This window comes from Alexandromys fortis, unplaced genomic scaffold, assembly GCF_014885135.2.
Source record: "Alexandromys fortis isolate MF-2015 unplaced genomic scaffold, M_Fortis_MF-2015_v1.1 scaffold_50, whole genome shotgun sequence".
NCBI lineage: Eukaryota > Metazoa > Chordata > Mammalia > Rodentia > Cricetidae > Alexandromys > Alexandromys fortis.
Window position 1 is genome coordinate 3,710,937 of NW_026067932.1, and position 20,674 is coordinate 3,731,610.

Consider the following 20,674-nt stretch of genomic DNA (forward strand, 5'->3'; position numbering starts at 1 on the left):
CGTTCCAGGGAGGAAATACAAGTGAGAGCGGAGAGCTGGGAAACAGGGAGACCCTGGGGCACAGGTAAAGCCAAGGGAACACAACTGTTAGGTGGAAGGAGAGCAAAGTCTTAGGATTCCAGGATTGTAGCTTTCTGATGGCTGCCCCATCTTTGGGGTGTTCTTAATCTTCATATTTTTAGGGGGTAAAGTTTACAAATAATATACTACATTGCTTTTAAAAGTTAGAAAATTTTAGTGAAATTATGAGAAAATAAAAAAACAAATGAAGCCGGGCGGTGGTGGCCCACGCCTTTAATCCCAGCTCTCGGGAGGCAGAGACAGGCGGATCTCTGTGAGTTTGAGACCAGCCTGGTCTACAAGAGCTAGTTCCAGGACAGGCTCCAAAGCCACAGAGAAACCCTGTCTCGAAAAACAAAAAAAAAAAAAAAAAAAAAGAAGACATTTTAAATTACAATGAGAGTTAAAATTTTTATTTCTTCATAGGTTCGATTTAAAAAAAAAAAGAAAAAAAGGAGGGGGAAATTTCTTAAATCAGCAACAATCAGGTCCTTAATCCACTTTCAAATCTTTCCCCACCAGCATGGCAGTCACGGGGTGCATGCTGGCTTTATGCTCTTGGTAGGCGCGGACAGCTTGATCGTGAGATTTGTCAAAGGCAGCAAGATCCCTGCAGAGCAAAGAAAAAGAGAGACAAAGGAACAGAAAAGTCATGTCCAAACCGAGGTTAAATTAAAGATCAGAGCACGGCAGCTAAGTATAGATAGCACCTGAGTAAAACCAGATGGCTCTGTACAAACTCTGTATCAGATACTGGTCCATAAAAGGGCAGGCCACAGATATTTGGAGGGGGTTACACGGAGGAGCCAGAGTGGTTTGGAGGTGGGTTACAGGGAGGAGCCAGAGCGGAGGGGTAGTAGCTGCTGCCAAGGAAGTGTGGAGGTATAACTGGCCTCATATGAGAACATGGACTTCAATACTTTGTCTTTTAAAAAGAAATGCTTTTCAAACTTATGTTTATCAATCACTTAAGAGTCTAAACGTTCTAAACTATAAAAAGAATTTCTGAAAACTTCACACAGCGCGAGTGTAAAAAGCCAGCCACAGTTAAGCAGTGGTGGCAAATAGTCCGCAGTGAACACAAGGAACGTAGGATTAACCATTATGGCCGGGAGTTTCAGGCTACAGACAGATTATTTATTTTCCCCTTTTTCACATTCATTTATTTCTTTATGGTGTGTGTGTGTGTGTGTGTGTGTGTGTGTGTGTGTGTGAGCACAGGTGTGGAGGTCAGAGGACAACCCGTGGGAGCTGCTCCTCTTCCACCATCCGACTCCCAGGGACTGATCTCAGGTTTGGCAGCAGGTACATTGCCTGCTGAGCCGTCTTGCCAGCCCCAAAGGGTATATTCTTTATTTGAAGTATAAGTCACTCGATTCAAAGGTAGATGGGTTTTATATGGAAAGCAAGTGAAGCCTGCTTCAAAATACCTTAAGAAGTAGTGCTGTGGTCATATTTCAAAAGCCAGGTAATGGTTTGCATGGACAAAATTTTATACTTAGGAAGTGAATGCAAAATTATCATGAGATTTTATGCCATTGATTATAATATTTTAGTAATATGGAGCAAATACCTAATCAGGGAACTTAGCGGAGATATTCTTAAATCACATCTTGCTGCTAAAATACATTCCATCCCTCCCCTCCCCCAAGTCTTCCTCTGCTATACACATCAAGTGACACTTGACTCAGAAAGAGCTTGCTCTTTGTGCAAATTCCTTTGCATTTAATTTTAGGCTCTTCCTTGGCCCCGCGCGCCAAATTTTCTTTCAAAAATCTTTCTGTGTATCTAAGACTGTCTTGAGTTTATTTCCTTTTCAACTTGCCTAGCCCTATAGTAGCTAATCACACATCGTGTTCCTGAAACTGCTAATGACATTTTTCTAAAATGTAAATGGTCCCAAGTACCAATTTCTTATTTATGATAACAAACTTGAAATAACACTTAAAAGTGTGCTATAGATGGCATTTTACAATGTTATTTCTCCCATCAGGCAGGACCAGGTATTGAACCTCGGGTCTCAGGCATGCTAAGGGCTCCACCATGGAGCCTCAGGGATGCTTAGGGCGCCGCCATGGAGCCTCAGGGATGCTTAGGGCGCCGCCATGGAGCCTCAGGGATGCTTAGGGCGCCGCCATGGAGCCACAGGCACAGCCCTTTATGCAAGTATTTAACAAGAAACATCTTCCCATTCTGCTTCCCATCCCTCGCATAACTAGGAGGCACAGTCTGAGTCGGCCTTACTTGAATAAAGGTCGTGTAAACTTCATCCTTCCTTGTTCAGTTGCCATTTTTAGAGCCAAAGGAATGGCTTCCTCCCATTTCGATTGAATGCAGAGCCGTAACCATCTGAAAGAAGGATTTTTAGGGGCGAGGGAGAGAAGATGAGGAGGGGGAGGAAATGACCAATATAAACTAAACGCTTATACTATAGATAAAAGCAATCCCATTATAATAATCATATCATGTACCTTTATATCATCTGTCCACATCTGTACATACACAGCTAACACCTGCTGCATTACAATCATACTGTGCACTTTTACATCATCCATCCACATCTGTACACATATAGCTAACATCTGCATTAATCACACCATGTACTTTAACGTCATCTGTTCACATCTGTACATACACAGCTAACAACTGCATTATAATCACACGGTGCACCTTTACATCATCCGTCCACATCTGTACATACACAGCTAACATCTGCATTATAATCACACCATGCACTTTAACGTCATCTGTCCACATCTGTTACATACACAGCTAACAACCTCATAATCACATAGTGCACCTTTATGTCATCCGTCCACATCTGTACATACATAGCTAACAACTGGAGAAGAGAAAGAGGAGGGGCTGGTTCTTGGGAAAGATTAAGTGTTAGGCTTGGCCTATAGAAGTGTTCGTGTCTTATCAAGTCAGTTTGTGAAGTAACCCTTACACTACAAATTTGAATCAAGGATGGCTAACATATCACAGAACCAAAGGTTTCTAGCTGTGGCCATTCAGAGTTGATCTGGCTACCTGGGGAAAGGAAGCCTATTTACCACTGAACTCTCCATTCTAATTTTTTTTTTAAGTTGAGGGTAGCTTAGTGCAAAGTCTAACAAAAAGATTAATATCACCATGTTATATATCACAACTATCCCTTCAAGACACTATGATTATCTATGTTGATGGACGGGACAAGGGATTGGCAGGACTCCGGGGCTCTCAGACTGTTTTCCCTTTCTCCACGGTTTAAGCTAGCATTCTGCTTTCTTCCACAGAGACAAGTTAAAATGATGTACCTGAATCGAATTTCAGAATTGTTAATGGCATTGAAGTTGTACACCTCTTGCATTCGCTTTATGTGCCCCAATGGAAGAGGTGCCTAAGAGCAAAATGAAGAAATATGACGGATCATTTCAACAGGATTCCCTGGAAGAAAGGAGCTGGAGAGAAATTCTTAGCCACATTAAAGTCCTAAATACCTTAGAATATAAAAATACGCTGGGTAAAAGAAGCAGGTGCACAACAGCGCAAATCTCTAGCAACTGACTCCTGAGGAGGATGTTCTCCTGGGAACATGGGGACAAGCTACTTGGTGGAGAACTCTTGAAACAAAGGCTGGTTATTCTGCTCAGACTTTCTAGACCATTCCAGAATCCTTTAGGTTCTTCCCCTTCATCCTACATAGCTTAAATTTATCCCACCCTTTAGATAAATCACTTTCCTTACATGGTTATCGCTGGTTGCCTGGGCTGATTGGCTCTATCTTTGTCTAGCCCTTTGAAGATCACGTTTGGATTATCTATCGCCTTTTGAAATGGTAGTCCGTAGCCTTTCGTATCACAGACCCCTCTGAGATGAGAAATATGGGCTCTGTCCTTGGCGGGGTGGGGTGGGGTGCATTTACCATACAGAGGCAAATGCATAGATCTGGGGGATGCTTGGCCCGCCTGCGCTCATGTTAACCCACGCTGAAAGGGGAGATGCGTTTGGTAGAAGGAAAGGAGATGAGTTCAATTTGGACAGACAGAATCCGAGATGCCTAGAGGGCAGGCTGAGGTCCCTAGAGAGGTGCTGCCTCCCATTTCCTCCCACCGTGGCCTCCTTCCCTGACTTGACTGCCTAAGCAGGCCACCTCCATGCTTACTAACTGCACTAGGCCTACTCCGAGTTAGCATGTGAGCTCCCACGTGGACATTTCAGTTCCCAATCCGTGCTGCTGCTAGGCCAGCCAATGAAGGTCACCTCCCAGACTCCCATTTTGCCACACCCCTTCCCATCAGCCCATCCGGTTTTCCTCTTCTCCATCCTAGGTCACGCCAGTGATACTACAGAAAGCTACGAAGCTGATCTTCTGCGAGGTTTTTTTGCACCAATCCCAACAATCCCAGAGGAAATTCTGGTTCAGATCCCCACGCCCCTCCTCTCTAGGTCCTTCGATGGGCTTGAACTTAAAACCTACTTGGATTAAAGTCTACTTGGAGTCTTTCCTGAAAAGCTCCAAAGCCAGTGAGCCACAAGACACTGTGTTTTCATGCTGTGTGGTCTCTCTCCTCTGATCTGGTCTCTCTCTACCTCCTGACGCCTTCAGGTCTCCTGCAGGCTTCATTTCATAACCCGCAATCTAATCAAAGCAACTCCCGTTTTAAAGGCCTTCTGACTGGCCAGAACAGAATCTAAATGTCTGGGTTTCTGATTTGTGATGTTTTACAGGTGACGCCTCCGGGCTCCGTGAACTTCCTCACCCAGCCCTACTTCTGTCTGGAGAGCATCTGCCCCCCATCCGCTGGTGCTACCCTTCTGCTAAGACCCCTTCAGAAGTCCTTCCTCGATGAAGGCTCCTGTGGGAATGGGCATCTAGAACACACTTCCCGCTGCTGCCAGCGGCACACACCTTCCCCTCCCAGCGGCTCAGCAGCTTTCCAGAACGTGTTTTGATTTGGCACGGTACTAATCAGATCATAATTCAACAAAGGCTTTTTTCTTAAAAAAAAAAAAAAAAATGAAAGAGCGGACCATGTTGTTTCTTTCCCCACAAGGTTCTTCACAAGTACTTTGTCCTGCGTTGGGGACAGTGCACACACTGTGCCTCTGCGTCCACGCTCGTTTCCAGGGCTGGGAGCGGCTGCTCACCTTCTGAAGCACTTGCGCCAGGAACTCGTTCAGCTGATGGGATGAGAGATCCTTCAGGTCCGCGATGCTGAACAAGTTGAGATCCTCCTCTTTGGCCTGAAATAAACGTCGCCAGGTTATTTCTGTTCAGGTGTAACCTTGCAATAACGTTAGTCTGATGCAAAAGTAAAAACTAGGAAAAACCACTAAATTTACATCTGAGCTTACATAACCCGACATTAAGTTATGACGACCTAAGAGGCAGATGGTTCCTAAACTCCACATCACTTAAGAAAAGGCAGACTCGGGCTGGGCGGAGGCGGCACACGCCTTCAATCCCAGCACTCGGGAGGCAGAGGCAGGCAGATCGCTGTGAGTTCGAGGCCAGCCTGGTCTACAGAGCGAGTTCCAGGACAGGCTCCAAAAGTTAGACAGAGAAACCCTGTCTCGAAAAACCAAACAAAATAAAACAAAAACACACTAAACAAGGCAGACTGTCCACAGTAGGAAGGCAGGAACCACCACCCCTTTTGGCTCTTCAGACATTGTTTGAACCACGAGAAGTAGTACAGTGATTTCTGAAGCAAAGAAGCATTACACAGAGCGTGCCAACTCTCTTATGAGCCAATCTGATATAGAGGTGACATTTTATAAGCCAGATGAGAGTGGGGCAGGTCTTCCACGGACCCCAAGATGGCTCTGCCTCTCACACCTGCGGTGGCTCGTAGCCACGACTTTATGGCTCTTATGACTTCCACTTGTTGTCTACGTATATATCCTTTTTTATTTTTACATGTATGTGTGCACATGCGGGTATATGTGTCTGCATGTGTGTGTATGTGTGTGTGTGTGTGCGTGCACTGAGTGTGAGTGAACCTGTGGCCAGAGGCTGGCTCTGACTGTCTTCCTACCCACTCTTTACTTCTCCGAGGTGTGTTTTCTCACTCAACTTGCAGCTCCTGATTCGGCAGTCTACTAGGTAACCAGCTTATTCTAGGGGTACCCAGCTTACCCTGGGGGACCCCCGTCTCTGCCTGCTGAGCACCGAGATTAGAGGAGCAGACCGCCATGCCTGCCTGCCTTGTATGTGGGCGTTGGGCATCCGGATTCCAGTTCGCATGCTTGATCAGCAAGCACTTTAGCCATTGAGCCACCGTGTGTGTGTGTGTGTGTGTGTGTGTGTGTGTGTGTGTGTGTGTGTGTAGTCCTTTAATATTTGGGAAAACCAACCAAGAAAATACCTGGGAGAGCACACTCGTGGCTAATGTCCTCACTGTTACCAACTCTGTCTATCCCTGTAAACACTGAAATGTTCATAACCATCCGCCTTCCACTGCTGGGCCTAAAGCAATATCAGAGCGGAGAACAGCAGTGTTTCTCTAGCACCAGACAAGCAGGACGGATTTTTCAGATGCCGTAAGAGGGTTCCAGGAGATGTTAAGGATCCTGTTTCCCACAGACAGCTCTCCTTCTTCTCACTCTGGCACAACTGCGAGCTAAGGCAGACGGAATGAAACGAGCAAGGCTCGTGTGCCAAAGTATGCAACCAGGCTTCTCTCCTCGAATGCAAGCAATTAAGCCTTTTTAAAAGAAAGCCCAGTGTTAAGCTCCCTCTAGCCGAACTCAACACGATTCCAGGTAAAAAAAAAAAAAATCCACAGCAAGGTATGCGTGCGCACAACTTGATGTGGCACGTCCTTCTGTACGCTGTGCGTACATGTTGCTTTTATTGGTTGATGAATAAAGCTGCTGTGGCCTAGGGCAGGGCAGAATAGAGCCAGATGGGAAATCCAAGCAGAGATAGAGGTGAAAAGAAGGTGGGGTTGAGAGAGAACCGCCAGCAGCCGCCAGAGAAGCAAGATTGAGGTAACAAGCCACGAGCCTCGTGGTAAAATATGAACTGAGAGAAACGGGTTAATTTACATGTAAGAGCTAGGCAGTAACAAACCCAAGCCATGGGCCAAATAAATATAATTAATATTAAGCCTCTGAATGATTATTTTATAAGTGGATGCTGGACCGGGCGGGACACAGAAAAGTTTCTGGCTACACACAATCAACCATTCTCCAAAAGACAGCTACTTGAAGACTTCATTCCCTTCGTTTCCTCCTGAGGAGCAGCAGAGAGCCCCAAACGACACTCAGGACACACGATGCACACGATGCTGGACAGACACTCAGCTTCTCCACCTCTGCTATGACTGGAGTCTCCAAAAAGCTTACAGGTTACAGGATTTTAAATGACACCTCCTTCCTTCCTCCTTCCTTCCCTTCCGCCTCCTTCCAGTCTGTCTTTCCTTCCTTCCTTTCTGTTTTGACAAGGTTTCATGATGTAGCTGGCCCCGAATTCACAACCTATGCCCGTCTCCTGAATGCAGGGACCACAGGTGAGCGGCAAAGCTGGGCTAAGTCAGACAATCTTCCACTGGTGTCCGGCCCTGTTTCCCTGCCTTATCGCTCTTGCTTTATCTTCTCAGGTTTTCTGACACCCTACTCTCTTCTCATATTCAACATCTAATCTGTTTCGAGTTCTTTTGCTGGGGTGGGGAGCAGTGGTGACTGAACCCGGGGCTCGAGCATAATAAGGACGTGGCCTGCCACAGAACTTCAGCCCGCTGCCTTCTCAGTGAGTTACAAAATCAAACCCCCAAGCGCTCTCTCCAATCTGTTGGCGTTTCCCTCGGCACAGCTCTAAAAGCAGAGCCTGCGACTGTATGTGAACGGCTCCTGAACGCCCCTCGCTGGCCTTCGTACCCGAGATGGCTTTTCCATCTCGGCCGAGCCTGTCCCCACCCTGACAGATTAATGGGCTCAATAGATGCCATCTTTAACTCCTTAGCCCGATAAGCTTATTTATCTTCCCATCTTGTTTCCCCTCTATCAGTTCCTACGTGGACACGTATCCAACAGGGAATAAACGTGGATGGTCCTGGGGAACACAGGGAAAAATAGAGCCAATCCCTGCTCGAGAGGAGCCTTCAGTCTGGTAGAAGGGACAGGCAAATAAATAAACACGGCAAAGCTTTCCTTGGTGTCAAGTAATCAGCATCTACCACTCTCCCCGTGAAACAAACTGCCCCTCGTCCAGGCCAGGGGGAACAGGCACTCAGAGTGTGAACCATCCCTGTCACGGGCTCTCACTCCTCTCCCCCACGTATTCCTAGACGAAGTCAGCCAGACACGCTCCTGAACACGTATGCTCCTGAACACGTATGCACCTGAACACGTATGCTCCTGAACACGTATGCCAGCTGTGTTGGCATTACAACCCTCAGCACACAGGTAAATTAATGAAAGATGGGGGCCAAAGTAGAAGATGGGCCTGTATAGTTCTGTTTTGATGCAGCCTTTTAAACAAAAAGCTATGTTTAAACACCACTCCTGGACCCCAGAATGTCCCCCCTACCTCTCCGGCCCACCCTGGTGGGGATGGGGGCATCTGAGTTCCCCGCAGGGTGGGGGGTTCCCTGTGTTGAGTCCATGGCTCCACCTGCCTTTCACACGCTGCTCACTGCTCAAACTAAAAGTGATTTGTGCAGAAATCTAATTTCTTTCATTAAACTACAGATAACCCAAGGGCAACTCCATCTCTGCTTCTTTCACAGTGTGAAGCTCAGAATTCTGTATGTGGAAGGTGGCCAAGGAATGCCAGCCAAGCGAGCTTTAAAGATAAATTTCAGACAGCAACGTCAACACTTGTTGCAACCGTCAAGAGAAAGTGATTGTTAAGTTTTCTCTTATTTTCCATTCCAGAGTCATCTAGGGTACACGTCCAGTCTGGTTTCCCTGGGCTTAGCTGTGGTCATATACCAGGGCACAGTCCCGCCTGGTCTCCCTAGGAGTATATTCTAGTACATATATGAGGAAACTCCTCTTTAGGAAGCTTTGTGGAAATGAACAACAGCTAGCAACCAGCAGAACCCCCTCAGTCCCTCCCATTCCACAGTTGGCTTTAAACACTCACTCAAGACCACTTGGATTTACCCATAGGCGTTTGAAGCACACCTCATGAGTCATCATGGGGGTAAAGGCAATATCTACCCAGGGAAACAACTTATAACACAGCCACGCACAATTTAAAGTACCCCCACACACATACAAAGACATCTTTGGACAGTTCAGAAAAGACCCGAAAATCACGCATCACTACTTACAGTGACCCATCTTTGACTTAAGGCAATGCAAGCATTTGTCAGAGTCATATCATAACTGCAAAGACGAAAAGATATTAAAGGTTACATCTTATAAACGAATGTATCCTTTTGCATAATAAATGCGTTTTATGCTATATAAAATGCTTAACATTTAAAATCTCTTTAAAGCTAAAGAGCTCCTCAGTGTTAGGAGGAGGAAGTCCACTAGAGTCACCTAGGAATGCCCCAAATCCCAGTGGGTACCGCACTGGATAGCATACAAAGAAAGCTCTGGCTGTCCTCTGTAGAGAACACAAAAGCATCTCACACACCCAAGAGGGACTCGGGATGGGAAGAGCACACCTAGTGCTCTCTGCCTGGTGGTGACAGCTCCCGGCACTCACAGCGGCACGAAGAACACCAGGTCCCCATGTTCAGGTCTTTCACTTTGAGATGTTCCAAACCTTTCATCACCTAGCAAATCTACAGGCAGGCCAGGTCACAGGCACTGTTCCAGATGCCAGACCTGAGAGTCCAAGGTTACCATGTGAGAACCTCATCTCTTCTTTTATGGAAGGTGGGATTAACCATTAAGCAAAACAAGCTATGTGGGTATGTCGGTACGTGTGTACTCCCAACTTGAATGTCAGTCTTGCAAAACATCCCCCTTTATCTAAACATTAAGCCTCTTTCCTGAGAAATGCTTATCAGTGACAAGAGATACACTCACTGCTATTGGGTTTTTCTATTTTTCTGTTATTCTCCCATTCTTTTCTGGGGAACAAACTGGGAGCCTGCTCACAATTCTTTATCAGTGCATAATCACCGTAATTGGCTGCCCTTGGCCTCTGGTAGGAAGCCCATCCTGAGCGCTCTATGTTTGAATCTGAAATGTCCTCCAAAGCCTCGTGTGCTGAAGGCTTGGTCCTGCTATTTAGAAGTGACTGGACTATGAGGATCAGGCTGTTAGGAAGGGAGGCTAACGTGGAAATAGGTCTCTGTCTGCCCCCACACTATCTTCTCTTGTGTTCTACTTCATCACAGACAGAACCATGACCTCAGACGGAAATATGCCCAAACTAGGTCTTCTTGAATCATGTCAGGAATTTTGCTTAGCAAAGGCAGCTGAGTAACACCAGGGCCAAGCAGCCACTATACTGTCATATGGTAGTCAGGCAAAGTGAGGCCCGCCGCTCCCCAGGCTGTAAGACATCTTCTCCTCTGAAGACTGATTTCTTTATTTAAGATCTATTCATTTACTATGTATACAGGCACCAGATCTCATTATAGATGGCTGTGAGCCACCATGTGGTTGCTGGGAATTGAACTCAGGACCTCTGGAAGAGCAACGAGTGCTCTTAACCTCTGAGCCATTTCTCCAGCCCCCAGCACTGATTTCTTAAACACCAAGACAGTGGGAAAGGTTTGGCTGGTGTCTTTCTTAGTGTTCTGAAACTTCCTTCTCAGTATGGTTTGGAAGTTAAAGATTAGCTCGGGGAAAAGAAATAATCCCCTACTCAAAAAAAGCCCCAGGAGAAGCAACGTGCAAACCAGACTTGAGCCTGACTCTCGCGGTGTGCACAGTGAAGCGAAAGGAACGATGTGCAGCCACACACGCAAACGCAAAGGTGCAGAACACAGTGCCCGGCAACTCTCAAATGCAAGCTCCTTCCTGTACAGAGAGGTTAAGAGACACCTCCAAGAGGAAGCGGTTCCTAAGCTGACATTGGAATTGTCCCTGCAGAAGGAAGCGTGTGCGTCTGGGCACGAAGCCTGAGGGAGTGTGGAGGGTCTGAGAGGCCCTAGCCCTCCCAGCCTGACAGAAGCAGGAGAGCATGTCGGGAGCTACATAGTCCCTAAGAAAGGAAGGACTTGGCTTACTCTTTCCTAAGGTGCTCACCACCCTCATGTGGAAACTCAGCACCCAGGAACGCTCTCAATCAACTCAACAGATCTGTTTGTAAACCGTGGAAACGGCTTTTGGCTTCAGGGGAAAGGTCTAGAAACCTAAGCCCCCCCTGCTCTCTTTGCTGACTGGGAACAGTTTAAGAAGAGCATATGGTCTTTCCAGATACTCTGAGAGCGCTAGGGCTAGGGGTCTCCAGCCTGCTGCCCTCAGGCCACATGTCCCGAGATGGCTGTACCTACAGCCTAACACACCTGTAGCCGAGCGTGCCGCGTGGCAATATCAAAAGGCTTCATACCCCTGGAGGAGCAGCGTGAAGGAAACAGGTCAGCAGGTGGGTACTTACTTCGGTTTGACAGGGGGCAGGCCAGGAGAATAGAGCCAGGCATTCCAATCCACCTGATTAAGAAGATCCACCTGTGAACAGGAAGAGCCCCCAGTTCCTGAGAGGACGACTTTTCCTCAGGTCAAAACAAACACATGAGCAACTGAAAACAGACTCAGAAGGGTCAATTTACTCTGCTCTGCCACATCACGATAACTTCTAAATCTTATTACTTTTTATAATTAATATTAATTTAATATTAAGCAGCAGACCACCATCACCACATCTACTTCTGGAATACAATGTGACATTTTAACCTATGTAAATAATGCAAAATGACTGAATCTAGCTACTTAACATATAAATTTAGTCATTACTAGTGTTCTAAAAGAGAATTAAAATAGATAAGCAAAATCCTATGGCAAATTCTGAACCAATACTATAATTAAGTAATCTAAGTAGCCTAGCAAATAGTTTATAAAGCTATACTGGGCACTGAAAACAAGAACTTAAAACCAACCTTATCTTTAAAGTGGGAATACAGGAAATCCTTCCAGTCGTCGGTGGTTACACTCTTGTAGGAAAATTTCTCAACGTAAGCCTTTAAGAATCCCAGAAACACCTCTAAGAGGAAAAGAGAAAAAAAATGGGAAGAAATGAAGAAAAAGAAATCAGTCCACAGAAAGGCAAGTCTCTGGCCTTTTTAGTGGGTGACATTGTTCCCGTAACCACAGACAACAGAGAACACTCCGAGAGCCACAGAGAGCTTCTGACAGTGAAGGAACATTCAAAAAAGGAGGTGGGCACTCGGGAGGCAGAGGCAGGCGGATCTCTGTGAGTTCGAGGCCAGCCTGGTCTACAAGAGCTAGTTCCAGGACAGGAACCAAAAGCTACAGAGAAACACTGTCTCGAAAAAATCCAAAAGAAAAAAAGAAAGGAGGTGGGTTTCCTGCTGGGCCTTCAGAGTCTACATAAGTTATTGCAGGCCAGGAAGACACAATGAAGACATAGAGCAGGAGTCATCCCTGTTCTAAAGCAATCACCCTCATGACGAGAAAGGAGGAGAAGAAAAGCCGACAGGCAGAGTGGAAGGGGGACACCTTCAAAGGCAACCAGACTGTCAGTATGAGGCCACGTGAAGCCAGCACATCTATGTAAGAAAATACCACGAAAGCATTATAAATATGAAATGGAATCACGTGTACCGAACTTAAAAAATTGAAAAGACAGATGTGTAAGACAGCCAAACTCTTGCCCGAGAGGCTCATGCTCCAAGACTCCAGCAGATGCAGAAAGTAACACCTAGGACCCAAACCCTACTGTAGTACTGTTTTCCATACGGATAGACCTACGGTAAAATTTAACCATACATGCGCCATGTATGTAAGAGCCATAACTAGGAATGAAGCAGAATCATTATAACACACTGTGTAAAAGTCACATGAATAGTGCCTCTCTCCAAACACTCTGAGCCGCTCGGGTTCTCAGGCACCCTGCCGAGGTATCACAACACGTGTGTTCAAGGAATACTTGTTTTGTTTACTGGAGGCCACAGGGTGCAAGGTAAAAGACGCTAGCAATTCGGATATTCTAAAGTGGAGCCACTAGGCAAAAGGAGAGAATCCTGAGTTAACAGGGAGGAGGAAGATCGTATGCGGAGGTCTTAAGACCCACAGTAAGGATGAAGCTAACTGCAAGGTGAGTTCGTGTCCATGGAACACTGAAGAAGAAAAACGAGAATTGCAGTGACCGCCGGTAACTGCACTGGTGGGGAGTGGACCCACAGGTAAGAAAGAGCGACTACAGGATGCTTTATTTTGTTACTAAAATCTTCATATGTGTGTGACTGACTGTTCATAAAATCTGGAGCCATACACAGAGGGGCGCGAGAGGTCTCATGTATCACTCATAGGCTTCTGAATTACAGGAAGTTCTCCAGTGGGTATACACTGTTACCCTAATTCTTCGTATAATGGGATTTAAAAAGGGTCAAGCCACATTATACAGATCACGGGGTTGTGTAGTTTTATGGATACTGGCCACAACAGAGAGCAACACGGGTGTCTCCAGCAGAATGAACTGAAAGTGTAAAATGAAAAGAAACAGTTCAAAATTCATCTCTACTCTTCACCTCGCCCTCCAAAAGAAAAACAAAACAACACAACACAAAACAAACCAACAGACACACACCAAGCAGGCAATGCCAGCTACTCACCTGGTCCACCAAGAAGCTGCTCCAGGTAGAAGAGCAAGGCGAAGCCCTTCTCATAGGGAATGGAGGAATAGGCTACATCGGGGTCGACGTCCTTCAGATCAACCACGAGCTTGGTGAAGGGATGGGACTCCCCAAAAGTTTTTATCTGCAACCCAACAAATGAAACGAGTGTCCTCATAGGAAGACCCCGCTTGGCGTGAGGTTGGGCGAAGGCTTCGAGAAGCCTGTCTTACCGTGTTCTGTAGCTCTCCCCAGCCTCCCAGAGCATGGAAATGTCTGAACTTCTCCCCAAACAATCGCCCACAAATGTGGCGCTCTAAATAGACGGTATGTCCTTCATTTAACCTGAAAGGGAACAAAACACGGGCACTGTCCCAGCGGAGAGGACTCAGCATTTTAATCAAGCAGGTATTCTCTTTTTGGTCTTCCTAGGGAGGAGATCAGACGGCACAGCCCCTACATGTCAGCTCCTACTGCTTAGAGGAGCCCCGGTAGTCACCCGAGACACCAGCAAGCCCAGCAGTCACCCGAGACACCAGCAAGCCCAGCAGTCACCCAAGACACCAGCAAGCCCAGCAGTCACCCGAGACACCAGCAAGCCCAGCAGTCACCCGAGACACCAGCAAGCCCAGCAGTCACCCGAGACACCAGCAAGCCCAGCAGTCACCCGAGACACCAGCAAGCCCAGCAGTCACCCGAGACACCAGCAAGCCCAGCCCAGCAGCTGGTAGCACAGAAAACTGAGAGGTAATTCTGTTTTTAACCAGCTCCTGTGTTAAAAAGAGGCAACACAGGAAAGTATGTAGCAAGAATAAACTCCACACCCAGACTGTATCTACCACCGTGACAAGTGCTGCAGAATTTTTTAAGTTCCATCTATTGCTGTGACCATAAGGAAGAAAAACGCGATACACAGGACATGGTGGGGGGGGCGGGGGAAGTGGCAGGAGAACAATGAACAATAACTAGTAATATATATATATATATACACACACACAGAGAAAAACAAAACATACCAAAAGTGATCCCAAGTTTTGTTGGTCACTAGGTTTCCTGTCCAGCTATGAGATATTTCGTGTGCAATAACCTGAGGAGGCGGAGTTAAGCGATTAGCGGTCAGACCAGTTACCTCATCCTAAAACAAGTCCCCATTTAAATACTTCCTCTTAAATTCACATGACTCGGTGTTTTTAAAAACACATTCAGAGAATTACTTATTTCAGGGGAAAAGATGCAATTTAATCAAGGACCAAATATGTATAGAATACTTTAAACAACTACCACCAAGAAAAAAAAAACCTAGAATATATTAAATTAAATGAACACGTAACTCGATTAAAATATTTCATACACAGGAAATAATAAATATTTGTTTTCATGATCAAGTTTCATTTATATCTGGCTAACCTTTCCTTTAATCTATTAAATCTAATTGCTAAAGAAGAGGACAACCCCAGTTTTATCTTACAATAATAGTTTCCAAACGATACAGTAGACATCTGAAAACCTTCTTGAGGGCTAAGATTGTAACAAGAAATTTTCACTTACATTGGAGAGGGACTTGTCACCTGCCTATAAGAAAGAAAAGAACATCTTAGTATTTTCATCACCAGATAAAGGACTGCAGCTGAATGACACCAATTTTACATCTCAGGTGCTAGGCTGATGGGCCACTGTTTGTTTACTGAGGGAACAGGTTCAAGAGACAAGGACTGAGAAAGCAGAAGGAGCTAGGCATGGTGTGGCGCACACCTTTAATCCCAGCACTCAGGAGGCAGAGGCCAGCCTGGTCTACAGAGTGAGTTACAGGACAGCCAGGGCCACACAGAAAACCCTGTCTCTAAACCAGTCCCACCCCCCAAACAAGGCAAACAAAAATCAGAGAAAACAAAAGTAGCATTTCTTCTTTCTTTCCCTAAGCACAGAAAACATCTCAATACCAGCAGGCTAATAGGCTTCTCTCTAATTCCAGAGAACATTTCCCCATGCCCATCTTGCATATCTACCAATTTCTTTCCCTTCTTGTTGTTTTCCTAGTGTGTGTACATGTCTGAGTGCGTGTGTATATACACACATGTATGCGTATGTGGAAGCCCAAGGCTCTTCCACTTTTTTTTTTTTTTTTCTTGAGGCAAGGTCTCCTAATCAAACCCAGAGCCCTCTGTTGCTGAGAGGCTGGGTAGGCAGCTTGCTCGGGGGATCTCAGCTCTGCTTTCTGAGGCTGGAACTGTAGGCAGGCACAGTGGCGTGGGTTTGAGCAGGTTGGGGTTCTGTCCACACAAGGACTTTCAGAACTGACTGATACTCGGACTCCCTCCTTTCTTTTAATTCAAAAGAAAGACAACTCATGTTGTCCAGTGCGTTCCATGGAACATTCCAGTCTACTCACTGAGCTGCTGATTAAGTCCCTGCTTGACTCTCAGTAGGAGTCTAAGTAGCGTACGAGATCTATAGAACAGCAATCTGTGGAGGCTAATCTCCTCCTAGATGCTGGACAATGAGTTTTCACAAATGATGTGCCTCTGGCTCCTCTGTCTAGATACATAATTCATCAAATGATTGCTGTTGCCACTAACCCCAACCTTTCAAAATGCCCTAAATGTAATATTCCCAAGGGCCAAATAATTCTCCTTTGAAAAATGAAATTCTGATCACCACCACCACCAGTAACAAAATTAGAAACAGGGTTATACAGATAAGAAAAATATATTTAAAACTATCACTAGGAGTCTAAGGGTCTTCCCATCTGTGTGTGCTTGCCGTGTGGACGGGTGTGTTCACGTGTGAACATGTGGAAGCCAGAGGACAACCTTAGCTGCTATTACTCAAGTACAGCCTGCTTTGAATTTTGAGATAGTGTCTCTCATTGGCCCGGGGCTCATCAAGAAGGCTAGGGGGACTGGGCATTGCACCTCAAGGATCTGTCTGTCTGTCTCTATGTCCCCAATGGAAGATTACAAGTGTGTACAACCATGCCCAGCTTTTTTACGCAGCTTCTAAGAGGTCAAAGTCCTCTAAACTGTACAGCAAGCCCTTTGTCCACTGAGCAACGCCCCAGCCCCTCATCTAGGTTTACATTTGCGATCTCCGTTTCAAATGAAGAGGTATTTCTCACCAGAAGGGTCGGAGTGACGAACGTCAGACAAGGGTTCTCCATGCCGCCGTAAGGGAAGGACGGGGGTAGAACCAAGAGATCGTACTGCCCCCACACGTAGGGCCCGCCTAGATCTTCCGCAATTTTAAGCATAGACTCGGTCTGAAAAAATGAATGCATACATATCTCCTCTTAATGGTCACAATGGTAACTTCTTGAAAGTACAGTAGCTCTCTGTGAAGTTTGCAAGCTGAGAATCTGGACTGAAATGACGGACAGAAAGCCGCGACTGCCACGGCTCAGTGCATGAGCTTCTGCTGTTACCAAAGCAGCTTCTGCTGTTACCAAAGCATTACTCTCAAACCTGAGATCTCCCGTCTATCACAAGAATTAGGAAGGCTATGTGTGACCAACCTCAGAAAATTCAAAAGCAGACTTTTCCACCTGCTCCTTCTCGGACCACACCAGAGTTCTTGGACCAATTTGCCTGCAAAATGGAAAAGCTTCATCAAAAAAAAAAAAAAAATTCAAGTCAATTATTCACCTGGTCCTAAGGAAGACATAGACATTTTGTCTTAACAAAGTAAGACTGGTCTGCCCATTGCTCCCCGGGAGGGATTTCTCAAGGCCAAACAGTTTGAGATAACAAACCTAACTCTCCATGAGACATGGTCCAGGTTAAAGGAAAACCAAGGCATAAGACACGACCCCGGAAGTCAGCTTCCTGACTGCGTGCTAAGAACTCTGGGGATATGGGCTACTCTCTCGATTTCACAATGTAGAAACCCAGTCAGAGACTGAACAACAATAACAACACCAATAGTAACAACAATAACAATAATAATCCTAGAACAGGGATAGATTACATACTTAGTTATACTAGACACCCATGTTGAGAAATCAGTAGGAAAAAGAAGAAGTAACGCAGATGGCCCTCATGGACATCGTGTTCGGTGAAATAAACCGGTCAGCAAAAGCAGCCGCTGCATGACTCTATTTATATGCGGTAACTAACAAAGTCCACCGCAGGCATGGAAAGAGAACAGCGGTTCACAGGGACTGGGGCAGGGTGGAGATGCTTACAGGGGACGGGGTTTCAGTTCTGCAAGATGCAGGTCAGCAGATCAGTTTCACAACCAGGTAGCCACATTTCACACCACTGAACCCCACTTAAAAATGGCCAACTCTGTGTCATCTGTGTGATTTTCACCATAATGATAAAAGCAAAATAGAAATCATAAATTATAGCTATGGATCATCGGTTTCAGCATAAAGCTTTGTGACCCCAAGCCTCCAGAGAAGACTTTTCCATGGTACTCTGCCACCGAGACTGCAGTCTCTAAAACATGCTTCTAAACTCTGCTCTCCAGATACTTGCTGTGCAGACTGAATATCTGCAGAACTCGTTAAAACACAAAATTCTAAGTTTTGGTTTAGAAGGCTTGAGAGAGCCTTCTTTCAATCATTTGCATTTTTTTAACTTTTCAAATTATATTATTATGTGTGGGGGGGTGCAGGTCACAAGGCACACATGGAGGTCAGAGGGCAACTTTGTAGTCTTAGATTTCTCTGTCTGCCCTTACTCCAGGGACTGAACTCAAGACTGCAAGGCTTGCCTACAAGAGCCTTTACCCAGATCTGCATTTCTGGGAACTGGCAGATTATGGTCTGTAGAGCGAGGTGTGAGTGCTACCCAACAAAAATTTAGGAAGGGTCACAAAAACACACATTATGATGAAAGTTGGAATTTTTTGATAGCCATATTTTTAAAAAAAGCAAAAAAATAACTAAATTAGTTTCAATATTTACTTGACCCAGCAGATCCAACATATTATTTAAACAGATAGTCAGTATAAAAGCTATTAATGAAACATTTTACATTTTCATATAGTTTTCTGAAATCCAGCCTGTATTTTTATAGAGCACTGTAGTCTGGATGAGTTGTGTTTCAAATGCTCAACAGCTTCATGCAACTGGCTACAGACAACCACGGATATTCTACCTGGGTTTAAAAGGAACAAGACATAGGTCCTAGCTTGGACAGGTCTAACTCTAAGACCGAGCAAGTTCCTAAAAGCTCTGAGTGTCAGCTTCTCCTTGGTAAAATAGGAACAAATGGTCATTGGCACCCCTGCCAAGGAGTCAACAAGATAAACGCATTAGTACGAGCGCCTACTAAGAGCTTCCCCCGACAGCTGCTGCACTATCTTATTATCATTTGCTGAGTGCTTCCTACAGGCCTGGAACTTTCCACCTTTGAAGAGTATTCCTCCCTTTCCCAGACAAAGGACATGAAATCCAGAGGCAGTGAGCTATATCCAAAGACGAGCTCTCCAGCCTGGCTCTGGGCGGCCTGACTTCTCGATGGTGCCCACATTCTTAGCAACTGAAGACTATGGTTATTATAAACATTCTGATTTTCAGCTATCAAGAACAGAGTTGGGAGGAGGGCTCAGTCACTAAAGTATTTGCCGAGCAAGAACAGGACCTGAGTTCAGATCCTAGCATTGTGTGAAAATGGCGGGCTTGTAATCTCGGAGAGGTGGAGGCAGAGGGTCACAGGACACTCGCTAGTCAGCTAGTTCAGCCTAACCGTGGAGCTCCAGGCCAGGAAGAGGATGCTGTCTCAGAGGAAGTGGATAGAGTCTGAGTGTGGCACCTGAAGTCATCCACTGATCTACACACACACACACACACACACACACACACACACGTAAGCGCACCTGCCACACACACACATATGGATAATGCGTGTGGTGGCACTCCCCTTCAGTGAAGGCAGAGGCAGGGGATCTCTGTGAGTTCGAGGCCAGCCTGGTCTACATAGTGGGTTCTAGGGCAGCCAGAGCGATCTATATATTGAGACTATCGACAAAAAACAACCAACCAAAAGTGCACTTTAGCTATTGCTAACTTTCATCAAGGTACTTGACTTCTATACTATTTTTAGGGTTCCAAGGGCTTTATGGACCTTCCCTGTTTTATGCATCTACCTAAGGGGCTACAGGGGCAGATTCAAATTTCCACAAGAAGGAAATGGAGACTACAAGACATGACTGGTTCGAGGTTCGAGTCCTGCTCTCAGCCTACAGGTGAGAGTGTGCTCATTTTACATTTGGAAAATTTAAGGTGCAGGGGTCAAGTGAGCTTTGATATCAAAATCTATATTCAAAGTGAACTTGTCAACAACTTATAACTATCTGAACTTCTCTAAAGCTGTCAGCCTGACTGACACCTTGGGCAATATACCATGTTCTACCCATCAACCCTGGCGGAGGTTCAACTTGCGTATGGTTTCATCTTTTCATAAACCTCCAAATTTGTGCACAAGTTCACCTGCTTTCCAAAGCTCCAACAACTAAGGCGATCAGGTAGCACGGGATGGGAACCTGGAGGAGACAAAACACACACAGGGCATGCTGCGTCAGTAAGTAGAAACGGTGTAAGCCAGATAGTCCATATTTAAAACCACGCAATTCTTTCATTCTACAAGTATCACTATGAACCTACTCTCTTTTGGGCCTTCTCAAATAGTTCTAATTGTTAGGGGCAAATCATTCAAACATATACAAAAACACTTCAAAAATATCCATCTCCCTTTTATTCTATAAGAAGGAGTGCGTCTAGCGTGCAAACACCAGGACTGCACAAATTTAAATGGCACGTAAGCATTTCTCAAACAGTAACTGCTAAGTACCAGATACTTTCCCCTCATATTTTAGGATTTTTTTTCTTCCAACTTTTAAAATATTTCCCCTAAGTACACCCCCCCTTTTTTGTTTTGTTTTGCTTTTTTTTTTTTTTTTTTTTTTTTTTTTTTTTTTTTTTT

At 45.5% G+C, this 20,674-nt stretch overlaps 1 protein-coding gene across 2 annotated transcripts in view; it reads right to left on the bottom strand.

Annotated features, from left to right (window-relative positions):
• Positions 1-457: 457 nt before the first annotated feature.
• Lta4h (leukotriene A4 hydrolase) overlaps positions 458-20,674 on the bottom strand; it is a 33,012-nt gene continuing 12,795 nt past the window's right edge. The window contains exons 6-19 of one of the 2 annotated variants that reach the window (XM_050145717.1): positions 20,182-20,234; positions 17,260-17,332; positions 16,867-17,007; positions 15,300-15,323; positions 14,768-14,838; positions 13,985-14,096; positions 13,752-13,896; positions 12,057-12,160; positions 11,558-11,628; positions 9,327-9,381; positions 5,194-5,289; positions 3,360-3,442; positions 2,305-2,409; positions 458-670 (exon numbers count right to left, since the gene is read on the bottom strand). In XM_050145717.1, the coding sequence (XP_050001674.1) occupies positions 553-670; positions 2,305-2,409; positions 3,360-3,442; positions 5,194-5,289; positions 9,327-9,381; positions 11,558-11,628; positions 12,057-12,160; positions 13,752-13,896; positions 13,985-14,096; positions 14,768-14,838; positions 15,300-15,323; positions 16,867-17,007; positions 17,260-17,332; positions 20,182-20,234 (1,251 nt within the window). In that variant the 3' untranslated portion in view covers positions 458-552. The remainder of the gene's footprint in view (positions 671-2,304; positions 2,410-3,359; positions 3,443-5,193; positions 5,290-9,326; positions 9,382-11,557; positions 11,629-12,056; positions 12,161-13,751; positions 13,897-13,984; positions 14,097-14,767; positions 14,839-15,299; positions 15,324-16,866; positions 17,008-17,259; positions 17,333-20,181; positions 20,235-20,674) is intronic. The other variant, XM_050145718.1, reaches the window with a different exon arrangement.